General features: G+C 44.3%; 1 protein-coding gene across 5 annotated transcripts in view; it reads right to left on the reverse strand.

The window, feature by feature from the left end:
* Positions 1 to 2,340: 2,340 nt before the first annotated feature.
* Wdsub1 (WD repeat, sterile alpha motif and U-box domain containing 1) overlaps positions 2,341 to 17,223 on the reverse strand; it is a 30,441-nt gene continuing 15,558 nt past the window's right edge. For 4 of the 5 annotated variants that reach the window (XM_029474719.1, XM_021155470.2, XM_029474716.1 and 1 more), the window contains exons 6-11: positions 13,945 to 13,978; positions 12,466 to 12,506; positions 12,269 to 12,375; positions 11,195 to 11,374; positions 8,271 to 8,411; positions 2,639 to 2,939 (exon numbers count right to left, since the gene is read on the reverse strand). In XM_029474719.1, the coding sequence (XP_029330579.1) occupies positions 2,782 to 2,939; positions 8,271 to 8,411; positions 11,195 to 11,374; positions 12,269 to 12,375; positions 12,466 to 12,506; positions 13,945 to 13,978 (661 nt within the window). In that variant the 3' untranslated portion in view covers positions 2,639 to 2,781. Of the gene's footprint in view, positions 2,940 to 8,270; positions 8,412 to 11,194; positions 11,375 to 12,268; positions 12,376 to 12,465; positions 12,507 to 13,944; positions 13,979 to 17,223 lie in introns of all 5 variants that reach the window. The other variant, XM_029474718.1, reaches the window with a different exon arrangement.

Here is a 17,223-nt window from a genome sequence, read left to right on the forward strand (position 1 = left end):
CATGGATTGGCAGGATCAACATTGTAAAAATGGCTATCTTGCCAAAAGCAATCTACAGATTCAATGCAATCCCCATCAAAATTCCAAATCAATGCTTCAACGAATTAGAAAGTGCAATCTGCAAATTCAGCTGAGGAAGTCTTAACCTCTGGAGTCAAACACACCTTTCTAAAGCTGGCTCCCAGACTTCTCAGATTCCTGATTCTCCACCCATAACATCTATATAGTGTCCCAAACCAACCTTCTCTCCAGTTCAGGGGATACATTTGTTCTGACTTTCTAATGCACCAGGACACTTACACAAATGTAAAATGAAACAGAATACAATCATTTTTGTTTGTTTTTGAAAAGGTGGTCCCAATGTAATCCTGGAGCTCACTGTATAGACCAGGCTAGCCTCAGCTCACAGAGATTTACCTGTCACTGCAGGGACATGGGCCTGTGCCACCACACTGGGGTAAAGTGATACCTTCAAACATTATCTCTAAAAGCCAGAAATATTATTCTGAAAAAAAGGAAAGAGTTTGATTAGCGCAGCCAGAGATGGCAGTAATTAGGAGGCTGGGGTCAGGGCTTCATGATACATTTGTAAAATTCCAGGATTCAGGAGACAGAAGCAGGAGAATTGCAAATTCCAGCCAACCCAAGCCACATAGCCAGTACAAGGCCAATTGCAACTGAGCAAAAACCTGGCTCAAGAAAACAGAACCATAAATTAACAAACAAAAACCATTTGAGATAAAGGCAAAGCTACCTTTAGAGAAAGAAAGCAATCTCTCTCAAGGTGAAGATTATGTTTCCAAGTTTACTGTGCCTTAGAGAGCTATAAAACAAAAACTGTCCCTCTTGCCCCAGGATGATAACTTTCTGTAATACTATTCTTGTAATCGCCTGGTCTTGTACAAACCGTGCGTTTTCCCTTCTGTAAACAAGCTTGCTTGCCCAACTACATGTAGGCAGGATGTGTGCATGACTGCACATAGGTGGGATGTGTATGTGACTACATGTATGTAGAAAGGACATCAGCACGTGTGTTTGCCCTTGATTACACACATGCCTTGTAAATTTTGCCTCTATAAACCCTCGATTAATGTAGTTTGGTGCTGCGTCTTGAAAGTGCTTTCTGGTGCCAGTTTTGTTTCAGGTCTGGGGTCATTTAGATATTCACCAGTAAGACCATGAAGACATTTAAATAAATAAAAGAGGCTTTATTAAATCCTGGCCAGATCCATACCCAGGATTTCCAGCGTATGGCTGCATGGCTAGCTGGCTTTTTCTTTTCCTTTCTTTTCCTTTCTTTCCTTCCCTTCTTTCTTTCTTTTTAAAATTTAATTAGGTATTTTATTTATATTTCAAATGTCCCCTTTCCTGGTTTCCCCTCTGAAAACCCCATCCCATCCCCTTTCCCCCTGCTCACCAACCCACCCACTCCCGCTTCCCTCACCCTGGCTTTTCTCTAAACTGGGGCATTGAGCCTTCACAGGACCAAGGGCCTCTCCTCCCATTGATGACCAACTAGGCCATCCTCTGCTACAATGCAGCAGGAGCCATGGGTCCCTCCATGTGTTTTCTTTGGGTGGTGGTTTAGTCCCTGGGAGCTCAGGAGGTAATGGTTAGTTCATATTGTTGTTCCTCCTACGGGGCTGCAAACCCCTTCACCTCCTTGGGTCCCTTCTCTAGCTCCTCCATTGAGGGGACCCTATGTTCAATCCAATGGTTGATTTCTTAATTTTAATCTTGGACACTTCTCTAGTGTTTGGGGACTTAAAAAGATAAAGGCCAAAGACAGTGTTCTACTCCCTGCCCCGGCGGTCTTGTCCAGCTGACGATGGCTCTGCTCTGGGGAACAGCTTTAGCTGTCATCTGAATGGTCAGTATGGGTAGCCTTCCTGAAGCTCAGTTCCTGTGTGGTAAGTGGAGATGCAGTGCTGGCGGTGTAGTAGGTACCAGGCTAACTCCTGGGCATAGCCAAGCCCAGTGTGTGAGAATGTAAGCACTCTCGAGGTTTAAAAGGAACTAGCTCGCCATTTCTTATAGTTCAGCAAAGTTAACAGGACCGTCTGACCTAGCCCACTCTGAGGTTGGACAATGGAGAAAATCCTTACGCTATAAAAAATTTAGAATACAACAAAATGGCTAGTCAACCTGCCTGGAGGGAGGTGTTTTTCAATTTATTAAACAGTTTACAATGATACTGTCAAAAGTTCTTTTATAAAGGTAACTGAGAATTATGGAATGACTGCTTTCCAAGCTGGCAACGCCCACAGAGTCTAGTCTATTCCAGGGTACAGATGCTACAGAATGGCCTACGCCCAGTAAGAACACACTTAGGCACTGCAATTTAAAGTCATAATGAAGTTTTATTTCTACATATTTTCTCATTATTGCAAAAAAATATTTTCACCTTTACAGAAACATCAATGACAATAGATATATAAATCTGTGTTTTAAAGATAATTGACCTTTTTTTTTTTGGTTTTGGGTTTTTTGAGACAGGGTTTCTCTGTGTAGCCTTGGCCTTCCTGAGACTCGCCCTATAAACTGGGCTGTTCTGGAACTCCTGATTCTGGAGATCCACCTGCCTCTGCCTCTGCCTCTGCCTCCTGAGTGCTGGGATTAAAGGTGGGCACCACCACTGCCCTGCTCATAATTTATAGTTTTTAAAAGTAACTAAATTTAACATTTGTCTTTTCCTTTTATTTTGCTTTCGTGATGGCTGCTTAGCATTTCGAATCATTTGCAGGGCATCACTGCAAGTGGATCCAATGCCTGTCAATGCGTTCACTTCTCATGCGTCTCCAGCCATCGGTTGATGGCCATCTTCAGTGTCCTGTTTGGGGTCAGTACCAGTGAAGGGAGAGCCAAATTTGTCATGGGGCTCGTGCGCTTCTTCTTGTGGATCCAGCTTTCCATTGCTTCTCTCTCGTAGGAGTAGCCATCTGCAAAAGGGACATGGCTTCGGTCAGGTGAAGAGCAGGGATCAGGATGAGTGAGCCGAACTGTACTCAGGCCAGCTGCCTGTTGTGAGTTCAATGGTCATCTCTCTTTGCCTGTACCGTGTCCTAAATACTCCAGCCACAGCAGCTGGCCCGTAGCCCTGAAGGCATGCTAAGCCCGGACCGTGCTCTGTGAAGTGTCAGTCCAGAACAGTACCACCACATACTTACCTTGTTCCCCTGAAGCACAGCGGCTGAGACCAGAACCCTGTTGCAATTCAGACACTGTGGTTGAAAAGGGGGCTAGCAGGTTGTGAAGATTTTGTGAAATTTTGGTGGAAATGAGAGGAGAAAAGAGCCTTAGGAATAACTCGGCAAGACCCTTCAATGTATCAAACGGCACAAGAAAGACGGCAGGAAGAGATGTGGCACCTAAGAACTAAAGCACCGTCATTTTTTATGCCACACTGTGCTGAGTTGTTTGCCTTCACACATGTGAAGTCTGGGGTCTCTGAAGGTGGGCAAAGGGGCCCAGCCCTCAGGAGGGGAGGCCAGTCAGGGTACCTGTGACCTTGGAGTTTCTGTGCTGGTGCCTTCGCTGCTAAGCTTGTGCTGTTCTTACTCAGGCTGATGGCTTGTTTCTCTCTGTGCTAAATGCACACCTGCACCTGCTGCATCTCATGCCGGGGCCTTGGCATCCCCTGCCTGCTCATGCATGCGTTACAAGCCGTGTGCCGTGGTGTGCGCTTCAGCTGTGGTTCCACTTGTGTCCCCTCTTAACACTGTATGGCTAGTGGCATTCTGCGATAGAGCTGTGCATCTGATGGATCTCTTCTCCTATTGACAGAAGCAAATCTGGACTGTTTCCAGTTCTGGGCATTCTCACTGCTGCGGTCTGTGCCCAGCTCCCCTTGCGAACCTGGGCACACACCAAAGATCTACGTTGTACGTTTTGGGGGAAATGCCTAGTTTGTTTTAACAACAGCCAGACTTTTCTGTCCTGTTTGTTTGTTTGTTGTTTGTTTTTTGAGACAGGGTTTCTCGGTGTAGCCCTGGCTGTCCTAGAATTCACTCTGTAGACCAGGCTGTCCTCCTGAAATTCAGAAATCTGCCTGCCTCTGCTTCCCAAGTGCCAGGATTAAAGGCATGCACCATCACTGCCCAGATATTTCCCAACTTTTTGATAATTCATTCTTTTCCCCAGCTTTTTGAGAGTAAGTCGTCAGTTAATACAATTGCCGTTTGGCTTTGACTTCCATTTCACTAGTGACCATGATACTGTACTGCTCTGTTGTAAAAAGGCTTATTCCAACTATTTCCTTTTTTTTCTCTTTTCCCTTGAAAGACATGATTTCACTTTGTAGCCCAGGCTAACCTCAAACTCATATCAATCCTCCTGCCTCTCCACTACTGTAATTACAGGCATGTGGCACCCTGTTGAGTTATAACAACAGTTTGAGCCAGAAAACCTCCATTTTATGGTTGAAACTGCATTTGCTGAGCTCTCTGTCCTTCCCACGACTGAAGACGACAAAGCATGTGCAGTTCAGCCTTACTCAGAGCCCTGCTGTTAGAGCCCTGGTGGCTAATTCCAGAGCTGGCAGGCCAGATGGATAAGTGTGTTAAGTGTATTTTAGCTGAGGTAAAGGATCTTTCAAAACTCCTGTCAACCACTGTGGTTGTGCCTATGCAGAATTAATATCTTGGATGCTGTGCATTCAGACAGAAACTTAAACTTTCTGTTTGCTCTGTTCCTCGTGTTCTTCTCCCTGCTACAGTTTTAGTCAGAGGTGTGACTAACTGTTACAGTGACTTCCCTTCCCAGGGTACAGAGCTGCTTCGTTATGGAAGCTGCTGTTGGCAACCATGATGACCATGCTCACAGAGAGGCAAGGTCTATGGTATTCAACAGTATTCTCTTTCTTTAAAAAAAAAAAATTATTTTCATTTTATGTGCACTGGTGTTTTGCCTGCACTTGTGTCTGGGTGAAGGTGTCAGATCTCAGAGTTACAGACAGTTGTAAGCTGTATGTAGGCACTGGGATTTGAACCCCAGTCCTCTGAAAAAGCAGTCAGTACTCTTTAATGGCTGAGCTATCTCTCCAGTGCACTTAGCAGTATTCTTATGTCTTCCTGAGATCTGGATTATGGGACCCTTGTTTTAGCTGTCCTGCTTTAGATTGCAGGTGGACTATGCTGTGAGCTTTTCTTTCTTTCTTTTATTTCTACGGATCACACATTCTTTCATTATAGAAATTGTTTCTAGGAATTTCTTTTGACCTGCTAGTTACCCTATTTTTTTTAAAAGAGGGCATTATAAGATAGGGTTCATTTGGAACCTATTTATAATATAAATAAGTTATAACCTAGCTAATAATCTTCTTTCTTTCTTCTAGTCTCACATGCATGCACACATGCATGCACACATGCATTCACAAATGCCAACATGCATACACACATCCTCACACCAGACGGTTCAAGCTGTCCTACCAAAGTTCATCCCAAAACAGAACTCCCAGGTTCAGAGGACCACCAGGGCTTTCAAACAGTCTACACTGCCTCAGAACATCTCAAATCCCCGAAGACAGACAACTGAGAACAGGTGTGGCTGCTGACTTTTCATTCAGATTTGCCTACGTAAAATTCAACGATAGTTCGGTAACTGAGCTCAAACAGGTCACCAGGAAGAACTACTTTTCCTTGTTTGCTTGTTTTCACTTTATGTTAGAGCTTTATGGTTCATGTGTGCATGGGTTTCAGGGTCTTACCCAGCAGGCCTGATACAAACTACCAAGTGCCCTACCATTAAGATACATTCCCAGCCCAGACCTAAGGACTGCAGACTTTACACAGAATGAAGAAAAGTTCCTAGAGAGATCCTGGGAAGATGGCCCAGTGGGTAAAGTACGTGATGTGCAAGCATGAAGCTCCGAGTCTGGGTCCCAAGAACTCATGTAGAGAGAACCAGGTGGTAGGGCAGGGCTCTTTGTCTCTCTGTCTCCTACAGTGAGACAGGAGGAGGCAGGGGAATCCACAGAAGCCTGGGCATCCTCCACAGAGTTGAGGAACAAAGACCCTGTCTCAAGCAAGGTGAAAGGTGAGGACCAAAACCCGAGCTGTCCTCTGACCTTTGATGGAGTTCATGGACAACCACATTCACTGACAGCGGGCCGAGTCCCTTCTAGCTTCTATTGTATTTAATTTGTATGGAAGTAGAGTGCGTGATGTGGTCAGAGGACAACTTGTAGGAGTGACCTTTTATCTTTTCACTGCACATGCTCTAGAGGTCAAACTGAGGTCACCAGGCTTGGCCAGCCCTAGTCTCAATGTGCTAGTTCCCATTTCTAGACTTTAATTTCTAGAGAGAAAGCAAATTAAGTATACTAAAACTTTCTTGCTCCACTATGTACTGAATGAAGATATCTTTAAGATGGGCGGCCGCCCTGCAGGGTTAACACTGAGAACTCACCGATTTCAACCTCTTAACATCTTTCTAAATAATGAGTCCATGAGCCGGGCGTGGTGGCGCACGCCTTTAATCCCAGCACTCGGGAGGCAGAGGCAGGTGGATTTCTGAGTTCGAGGCCAGCTTGGTCTACAGAGTGAGGACAGCCAGGGCTACACAGAAAAACCCTTTCTCCAAAAACAAAAAAAAAAACAAAAAAAGAGTCCATGAAGTACCATAAATGCTTACTGCTCAGTATACAGTTCCTACTACTTCATTATAAAGGAACTACGACTTCTATTCCACCACTGTCACAAGCTTATCTCGATTTCAATCGAGAAGACTTTCAAAGGTCACACAGGTATAGGTAATAGAACCAGGCAGCCTGGCTCCAGCGTGTACACTGATATTCCGCGTGCTAAGAGCAACGTCCAGAAATGACTCAACAACTCAAGTTGTGAGCACAGTCTCAGTGGGAAGGTAACGCGTTAGCAGACCAGGCCGCGAAGGTTGTCTAGAAAGGCTTAAGAGGAAAGGTGGAAAAGAATAGTATAGCTGACATTTTCCTACAGAAATGCCAATCGGGAAGAGAGTGTGCCCTGAACAAGAGAACAAATACATGCCGTAGCAATGCCTTGAAGCAACACAGAGCAATCCATTCAGGGAACTCAACCGGAGTCTGACTCCCTCCCCATTGTCAGGCCTTCAGACCACAGGCCAAGCAGTCAGACCTGTGATGGTGGATTCTAAGAATTACGAAATGATCAATCAACGTGAAAATGATGCAGTGGACTCTGTCGAAATCAAACATTGTTTTTCCCAAAGATGCCATAGAGAAAATGCAGGCAACGCATGGCCTTACAAAAGACACACCTAGAATATCAAACTGATAACACAAAATGAGAAAAGGGCTAGAGGGCATGTTATGAAAGACATAATGGGAGGCATGTGGAAGGATGCTTCATTGCAGGGAGAGGACTAACAGCACGATGTGATTCAGGATTAGACCAACCAACACCACCATGCAAATATGGGCAGAAATTGGAATTCTCAGTTATGAACTTAAAATGGTGGATTCCCCCTGGAGAAACGTTTGGGCAGTTTTAACATGCACTGAGTAAACCACCTACGAGCCCCACTGCTGAATATTTTATCGTGAGAAAATGAGTCCAGACAAAGAGATCTCTGCATGAATGTCACGGCAGCTTCAGACGTGACAGCCCATTCACTGCCAGCTATGGAGATAGTGTATCTAGTGCAATGGAACACCACTCAGCAATAAAAAGAGATCATTTACTGATGTAAAACAAGATACATCAATTAGAAGCATCTGTGCCGGGCGGTGGTGGCGCACGCCTTTAATCCCAGCACTTGGGAGGCAGAGGCAGGCGGATTTCTGAGTTCGAGGCCAGCCTGGTCTACAGAGTGAGTTCCAGAACAGCCAGGACTATACAGAGAAACCCTGTCTCGAAAAACCATAAAAAATAAAAATAAAATTAGAAGCATCTGCAAGTTTCAGGCTTCTACTGAGGGAATTATGGGAGTTAGGCAGATGGTGACAGAGAAAGATACCCAGCGTCTGCCTCTATGTGCGCATGCATGCGAACACACAATCCATACAGTCTTTGTGGCTGATAGCCACGTGAAATTTTGAAACTTAATCACTTTGTCTTGATTCCAAACTTAGTATGCCCAGTTTATTTAGTACAAAATATATAGTGTGCTATTTTTTGGATTTAATGATTTTTCTTTTAAAAAGGAGAAAGAAACCCACTTAATAGAAACAAAATGGGAGTTCTGAACATGGCCCAGTCACAAGCTTGTGAGAAGTGTTCTCCTGCCCTCCGGGGAGCGCTTCACACGCTGAGCCCCACAGCGCCCACACATACCTGATGCAATGACAGGGTCCTTCATGAGTTCTCTGGTTATTGGGCAGATGAACTCGTCAGGGATTCCGGAAGAGAGGGAATCCATCTTGGCCCTGAGCTCTTCAATACTCCTCAGGACTTTGCTGCGCAGCCCTAGAGATTCTAAAAGAATATCCGTTACATTAGGCAGCAAGGGAAGGTCTGTGAAGTGAAACGTGCCTGGAAAGGAAATGAACTTTCAAAACTTGAGGCTGTGAAGACGGGTAAGGCATGGAGCCATCGGTATTTTCTCACTGATGGAGTTAGTGATTCGCTTTCACCTAATGGCACAACACTCAGACCAACAAAAAGTGGAAGGAGGGCTGACCTGTCTGGAGGCAGAGGACTGCAAGGGAAAACTCTGTAGTGTCCAGCAAGCAAGAGAGGGAGAGGGAAAGTACAGGCAATGTGATCTCTCAGTTCCTAATGCCAGTTATTGACTGCAAGTTCCAAGCTCCACAGCACCTCGCAGTATTCCGAGGGCCTGGCTGTGAACTCAGGCCAGTGTGCACACACAGGTCTAGTGACTGGACTGAGGGCTGCACTAATCCTGTCCAGAATTGATTTTCTTGCTCTTCAGCCTTAACAGTATGACAATAGCATTCACAAACACACAGGCTCACAAATGCCTTAAAACGTCCCAACATTGTGGACGGATGCTCCTTGTACAAATGTATGTATGACATAAGGAGTCAGCCCTTAGGGGAAACAAGGCCTCTGAACGGGAAGCGTCGGAAGGTAGAAGATGAGCGGAGGACACATCCACAGTGGCGCGCCTTATTCACCCTTCTTGGGAACCTGGTTCTGATGAGACAAGACCTCACTATGAGGGTTTCATTGGCAACGCAGCAATTGGCTTACCTTTGGATAAACCACTCTCAAGGGGCATGACAGTGCTCAGTCTCTTAGCAACAGTTCCTGTGTCCACCATGAATGGATACGCTCGCTACCTTGGGACCACCACACCCCACTATGCTTTACAGCGAACGCATGGCTACTCCCACGCCCCGAATGGTTAACAGATCTGGATTTTAACTGGCATTAGGAACTGGGAGATTAAGCTACAATGACGAATGTAGGCAAACATTTCTGCGTGTAAAATGCAAGCATCAGTATGTACGCCACCAGTTTGCCTCTTCTACTTAATTTTCAATCCCAACTTTAATTCTGTCTCAGCCCAATTTACTGTCTTAAGGAAAAGTATGCTTTTCCTAAATCTCAAAACTAAAGAAAGTTCTTTGTAGTTTAAAATAGAATTTGAAGATTAAAAGTTAACTTCTATCCTGAAGAGAAATAAAACACCGTTTCAACGCCCTTCAGAATGGCTGGCTATGTGGCGTGCATGCCTATAATCATAGCCTGCGAGAGGCGGAGGCAGGAGGATCACAGCGTCATAGCCACATAGATCTTGATATATAATACTAAGATATCAGATATTTCAGAGTGATATGAAGGACCAGATGTCCCAGTGAACGTATTTTCTAGTTCTGCTTCTAAATTACTGAAATTGCCAGTTTTCCAAACTTTAAATCAGAATGTTGACATGTTGAAATCTGTCACCATTGCTTTCCAGCCGTAGGCCAGGACCAAGTATGAAAACAAGCAAATCACACAGTGGTGTTAAAGGGTGAGGCTTTGGGGACAAACAGGATCAGAGACCCCAGAGAGTGAACTTATCCATCCCACTGGGCGAAGGCGAGGGGCAAGGAGGGAAAAGCACTGTCCAGAAACCAGAAATCACTCCTGCCGAGACACCAAACCTGCCAGTCCCTTCAGCATGGACTTGGCAGAATGAAGAAATCAATTTCTGGTAGTACCTAGTTTATAGGTTTTGCGATAGCAACTCAGATGCAATAAGACAAAAACCTAATAAGTCAACAAGGAAATGAAAACCAAAACCTAAAGGAGAAACCATATCTGCTGGACGGTGCTAATAACAAGAGGAGCCAGGGCTGGGGAGACCAGGCCCGCCCCCAGTGCTGGTGGGACTGTATAATAAACAGCCTGACAACATCGCCAGTGTCACACATAGAGTCATCTATGATTCACCAATTCTACTCTGAACAGATGCATTCATTCATCTGAAAAAAGACATTCAAACAAAACTTCATGTTCATAGAAGTATTATTCATTACACCTAAAAGCACGGCACTGTCCCGAATTCTATCAGCTGAAGACAAGCAAAAGGAGACAGGATGGAAAGAAAAGGTCACTTGTGGCAAGTACTAATATAAAATGTCAATAACGGGTGGGTTTGCACACAAAATACGGTTCCAAAAGCTAGAAAGGGAAAGAAATAAGGGATGGGATTTCTTTTACCACTGATAAACATGTTCCAAAATTAAATAGTGATAATGGCTATACTACTCTGTGAATATACTACCCACCACTGCCTAGTGTACACCTCTCTTCAGAGAGTCATTTTGACTGGTGAGGTATCTCAGTCAGTCAGCTGTCACACAAGCATGAGGATCTGAGTTCAACAGCCAGAACCCATGTGACAAGCCAGGTGTGGTGGCCCATGTTTATAATCTTAGCCCTGAGGATACACAGCCTGTCGCAAAAACAGTGTGGCTGGCTCCTGAGCAACAGCAGTTTGCCCTGTGCCCCACCCCCACATGCAGACATGCCTGTTACACGGACTTAGACTCACAAACACAAAGGGTTTTGTTTTGAAAAGTAAATTTTAAGGATCTGAACTGTAATCAAGTTTTAAAATGTGTAACTTCCTAAAATTGTAATTCCAAGCGAGGTTTGGTTACATGAAGAAATGCTTTCTTCTTCCCTCTCCTATGAAGGACTAACCTGGATTAGAAGAGGAAGAGGGAAGTGTGTGCAAGCAGCTAAGCCCATCAGCAGGGGACCTCACTAAGGCCCTCACGACTGCCCAGCTCCACTGTCCTTACCGATTTTCAAATCACCAGCCAGACTTTCCTTTGTGAGATGCAATAGTTCTTTCCCATCGATGTTGTTTGCCCTGAAAATACCGACGAGGTCTTCCAAGCCTTGAGCACGAAGCCACACGGAGACATCCTCCTCTGACCATTCTTCAGTGAAATGTTTCAGCGGGTCGTTCACGCTTCCTGCTTTAAAACACAGCAGGCCAAGTGAATGGCGAACCCCGTACTGTTTCTCCAGACAGCCCCACTTTGGACACACTGGACAGCATGCTAACCTCCTTCTCAGAAGTGTAGCAGCTCTTACAGTAGGGAGCACATGCTACAGCAAACGCTATTCTTTAGGAACGTCTTCTTCACTGCAGAAAGACAATTTTTGTTTTTGTGGTGCTGGGGAACAAATCTCGTGCCTCGTGCATGCCAGCCACACCGACCTTCACTTCTAGTCCAATTTTTCTTCACACTATAATCCTCCCACCAGTGACGGGAAATTCAGCTTGCCCTGTCACCTGCACATCAGCATACCAGATCGTCACTGCTGACAGTGCTCAATGTGAAACGCCTAAGCTGTAGGCCTGTGTTTCTCGGTGAGACCAAGGAAGAAAGCCAGCACGGTAAATCGGTAATTCCTATTCTGTCCTCAGGCTACATTTACCAGAAAAACCTAGCTCCAAACATAAACAATGTAAAAACCATGGGCATCGAGACACACGTGAATGTACATGCAAGCATTTAACACCAGTGTAACACAGGACCCTCTAAAGTTAGTTTTATGGCATACTGAAATTGGATCTGTACGGAGTGTTGAGAAAGGCAATATGAATAGCATGCCAGCCAAAGGACGTATTAAAGTTTAGGCTTGGGAGTATAGCTCTGAGGTAGAGCATGCAGGCTCGATCCCCAGCACCACAACAAAGAAAGTATCCCCCCGCCCCCCAGATTTCTCATTAGTGTTGAGATGGGTTAAGGATGCTCATCGCTTGGCCTGGGGCTGGAGTTTGCAGAGAGCACTTGCCCAGCAGGACGGAGGCCCTGGGTCTGAGAGCACCACGGAACAAACAAGGATGGGGTCATCTTACTGACCTTGGCAAGGTGTTTCCAGGTCAAACTGCCAAATGTTCACTGTCTTGTCCATCGAACCAGTAGCAAGTAAGAGAGTGTTGGGTGCAAACGCACAAGTCGTAACATACCTAGATGATAGACAGACGGATGCAGTCGTTACACAGAGTCTGGCTAATTTGTCAGTAAACACAGTAAACACAGTGAGATTCACTTCTGACCTGGTATGCTGAGTCAGCGTGTGTAGCACACTCTGAGGGCCCTGAAAGACAACAGAGTAACTGTTACTTGGGCAGGTGACAGGCTAGGGATGACGCCTCACTTCCAGGATCCACACGCTGAGGACATTACTAGCAACTAACTTGTCGAATCTAGCTTAGAGACAACAGGAGAGCTGACATCCCTAAGACTTTAGAGCCCTCTATACAGGAACCCCTGCCAGTTGCCAATTCGGTCAAGACTGCTAATAGAAACCCAATTGCATAATAAAGTACCAAGTACTCCTACTGATATAGCTGATCTATCTGTACTGCAGGGTCAGCAAATGAAAGTCGCTGACACTCCCGACTACACTTAGGCAGCCATCGAGGTACAGGTATTATCCTCATTAGGGGTTCTATCGTGATAAATAAAACACCATTTCTAAAAGCAACGTGGGGAGAAAAGGGCTTATTTTGCTTACACTTCCAAACCACGGTCTATCACAGAGGTATGTCAGAGCAGGAACTGAGAAGGAGAGGCCGAGGAGGCCTGCCGTTACTGGCCTGCTCTCCAGGGCTTGCTCTGCCTGCTCGCTTCCAGTACCATGGCCTCAGGGTGGGTGGCTTCTCACAGGCATAATTAAGAGAAATGTCTGACAGACTTGCCTACAGGCAATACAATAGAAGCATTTTCTCAACTGAGGTTGCTCTTCCAAGATTAAATAGTAAGGACGGGTGTATTTAGCGAGGAGTAGCTCATGTTTATAGATGAAAAGCAATGTTATAACTATTTGTGAATATAAACTATCTCATAACAAGCTGGTAGGAAATACCACAGCTCTGTTTCCTTGAGTGTTTGTTCCCAATTTTTGCAAGAGCATCATCTGACTTTAGTTCCTGTGTGGGTAAGTAATCTTCGGTTGATGGCACACTCTGCCGACTTATGCCTCCATTAACTGGCTGGCTTGGCTGAAGCCTGAACCCAGTCAATGATGTACTAGGCAAGGAACTGCTCTCAAAGATCATTCTCACCAACTAGCCTTTTGGTGAGATGTAAAACTTCCATTTTTATTTAAATTCATGTAATTCAGTATTTCCTCATATAAATCCGCCCCCATCTTATATTTGTCCAAGGCTATGGTAACTTCCTCGCATACGCAGGTCCCTAAACCCACCTGTACCCTGAGAACTATCAGCAGGCCCCATTCAGCCAACCCTGCTGTATGGAAGCCACCTATGATGAACGTTTGGACACTGGTGCTCTCTGGCTCTGTGTTCCCTCTTGTTAGATCTAAAATCCCATCCATCATAAAGACATTATTGAAATATTTAAGGTTTTTCCAAGTTATCTTACTATTTCAGCATTGTGAGAATGTATATGATATTCTTGGGCACCATAAATATCTATATAAAAACAAATATATATTTTTAAATCAATCTGAAGTGCAGTGGTCACATAAACAATTTATATAGTTCACATAGGAGATATGAAGTACTTACGATACCATGTATGATGACAGATTTATCCACTGACCTGAAAAAAAAAACCAAAACAATGATGAAAAGTTCTATAAAAACCAAGTGCAGCCTCCTGGAAAAGGGGCAAGGCTGACGGGGAAGCATCTGGAATAGACTGGCCGTGGGGGGAGGGGCTCTTCCTGTAGGAGAAAGACTTGTAAGACACAGAAAACAAAGACACTGCACCAGTGCACGTGGCTTACACAATTGATTAAAATAAGTCTTTTTTTTTCCCACTCTTAGAAGTCTTTCTGCCAGCACCATGCCCACGGCGAGGTCAGCAAGGTGAGTGCTGAGACCGTCTTTGTAACTGTCTGTATTATGAAAATGGACTAGGCTACAGTGAAGGCGGCACACTTAACGTTACCTTAACGTTCTCTGCTCAGTAGGCGACTGAACACTGACAGTGTATACTCAACTCAGAACCTTCGTCATAAATTCAAAATAAGAATTATACTTTGAAAACTTCAACTCTATGACAGGAAACATGTAATATATTTTGCATACAAAAAATCCAAAACACAGAAGGAAAATTACCAAATATTGTATATGCCAGACATAAATTGATAGACTTTCTCATTTAGTCCTGAATTCTGTAAATTACAAGTTATCATTTCTGAAGAATCTAAAATTCTTATGGAAATATCCATTTTTTTAGCATCTTTTAAATAAACCCTAAAGGGTGACATTAGTAAATCAGGCTGGGCTAACACATGCCTTTAATCCCAGCATTCAGAAGGCAGAGAAGGTGGATCTCTTTGAGAGTTCAAGGCCAGCCTGGTCTACAGATTAAGTTCCAGGACAGCCAGGGCTACACAAAGAAACCCTGTCTCGAAAAATCCAAAAAAGTAAATAAATGTTTAAAATTAAAAAAATAAAATAAAAAACAGAGAAGGTAACATGGTGGATGGGACTTCCCAATTTCATAGCAACATCACTGTTGTCATTCATCCAAGATAAACAATAGCTGCACAACAGTAGCCTCTAACTGTGGGGCTATGGAGCTTGGGTATGCTGCTGTACCCAAGCAGTGTGGCTGGACCTCAGCACCACATTAAATGTTAAAGATGTCACGAAAGACAAATAAAAAATCCATAGCGCCAATATATGCACACTTGCACGTGCACACACACACACACACAGAGAAAGAGAGAGAGAGAGAGACAGACAGACAGACAGACAGACACTCAAATCGGCTTAAGCTTCTAAAGGAATGATCCCCATTCTCACATGCAGCTGACCAGAGCCCATTCATGAGTTTGTAGCAAACACAATCCTGGTCCACGTGACACTGTGTCTCAAATGTGTACACTGCTTGGGCGTCTGGTCAACAACAAAACAAAAAGGGAATGCCACTTTGTGACACTGCCTTCAGATGTAACGTCACTTAGGGGGCAGGACTATTGTCCGTGACTTATGTGTGCACTGGATTGGGACAAGTGTTATCGTAATGAGAGTAAGGGAAAGAGAGAGGCTGAGTTTTAGGGAGTGTAGCGTTAAGTCACCTTCTGCTAGTCACTGTGGCATGTAAGGGAGCAGGTGGCTGCGTCACAGAACAACAGGACCCAGTGTTCACATGCAGAACCAAATAGAAGTGGGTGCTGGTGGGGGAGAAGGAGCACGTGTTTTCAGGAATAGGGTTTCTGGCCTTCTGGTTCCTTCCTACTTAGCAGCCAGAAATCAGACGGACTGTAGTTTAGGGAAAGGCAATGGGGTCATGTGGCTCAGCTCCAGCTACACTCCCTGGTTTTCTGATGTTATTAATTATGAGTTATGATCTAATTAATATTAATTAATGAGTGTGGGACCATGCTGCCCCAAAGCCAAAGGCATGGTGTCTGGGATTTTTTTGTTTTGTTTTGTTTTTTCTCATTTTTTAACACAGGAAGAAACCAAAATATCCTTTTTTTGTCCTCAAGAGAATACTGACTTAAATGGACTTGATTCTTTACTGTGCCTTCAATACTTTCTCTGGCAGGTCTCACATGTCAGACCTGCTTCTAAAGCTGTGGCAGAGCTGGGGTCAGAGGTCCAGGGGTCAGGGGAAGAACACATACCGACCATAAACCAGGCCTAGGTATGTTCTTTTTTTTGGGGGGGGGGGTTTCAAGACAGGGTTTCTCTGTGTAGCCCTGGCTGTCCTGCAACTCACTTTGTAGACCAGGCTGGCCTCGGAACTCAGAAATCCACCTGCCTCTGCCTCCCGAGTGCTGGGATTAAAGGTGTGTGCCACCACACCCGGCTGGGTATGTTCTTTAGAACACAAAAGGGAAAGAAAGGCAGCTTCAGGGCTGTACTGGGATAACTTTAGTCTGAGTTCCATGGAAGTCTCTCGTGCCTTGTGCCTTTTTATCCAGCCTAGCCGCTCTGATTCTGTCTGTGTTTATCACAAATGTGTTAGAATCTTGGTCCTCGCCATGGGGACATAAGAGGAGGCGGACTTCTGAAGAGGAAGGCCTTGGTGGAAGGCCATTAGGTTCCTGGCTGCCCTCCTCTCAAAAGAGACTAAGGTGGTTCTTTTGGGACTCCAAGTCAGTCCTTCTGCAAGCAAGTTGTAAGGAAGCTTGCACTGACCCCTGGTTTACTGTCTCGATACATTACTTCTTGGCTGTGTATGGTGGTGCACAGCTTTAATCCCAGCACTTGGGAGGCAGAGGCAGGTGGATCTCTGTGAGCTCAAGGCTAGAGAGTAAGTTCCAGGCAAAATTTATTTATTTATATATTATTTATTTAAAATATTAAAATATATATTAAAATTTATTTAGTTATATATAACTAAATATATTTATTTATAAAAATAAAATATATTTATATATAAATATATTTATATATTTATATATAAAAATAAAAATACATAGGTATATTTATTTATATTTTATATCCATATATTATATGTATGCCACACATGTACAAGTGCCTGTAGAGACTAAGAGCAAGTATCAGATCTTCTGAGGCTGGAGTTAAGGCTGCTGTGAGCCTCCTGACATGGTGCAAATGAACTCAGGTCCTCTGGAAAGCCAGCAGGAGCTCTTTACCACTAAAACATCTTTCTAGCCCCATAACTGCTTTTCTTTATAAGATACCTAGTCTTCAGTATTATAATGTAGTGAGGTGAAATGGACTTACATGATACATTTTAATCAGGAACACATTTCCAGTTTTATATCCGCCTATCTGCACATTTAAATCCTACCACTTTTCACATGTCAGCCCCGTCTCTGCTTACAGCTTCCAACCCAGGATCTTACTCTTCTATTCATT

This window comes from Mus caroli, chromosome 2 (assembly GCF_900094665.2).
Source record: "Mus caroli chromosome 2, CAROLI_EIJ_v1.1, whole genome shotgun sequence".
Taxonomy (NCBI): Eukaryota; Metazoa; Chordata; class Mammalia; order Rodentia; family Muridae; genus Mus; species Mus caroli.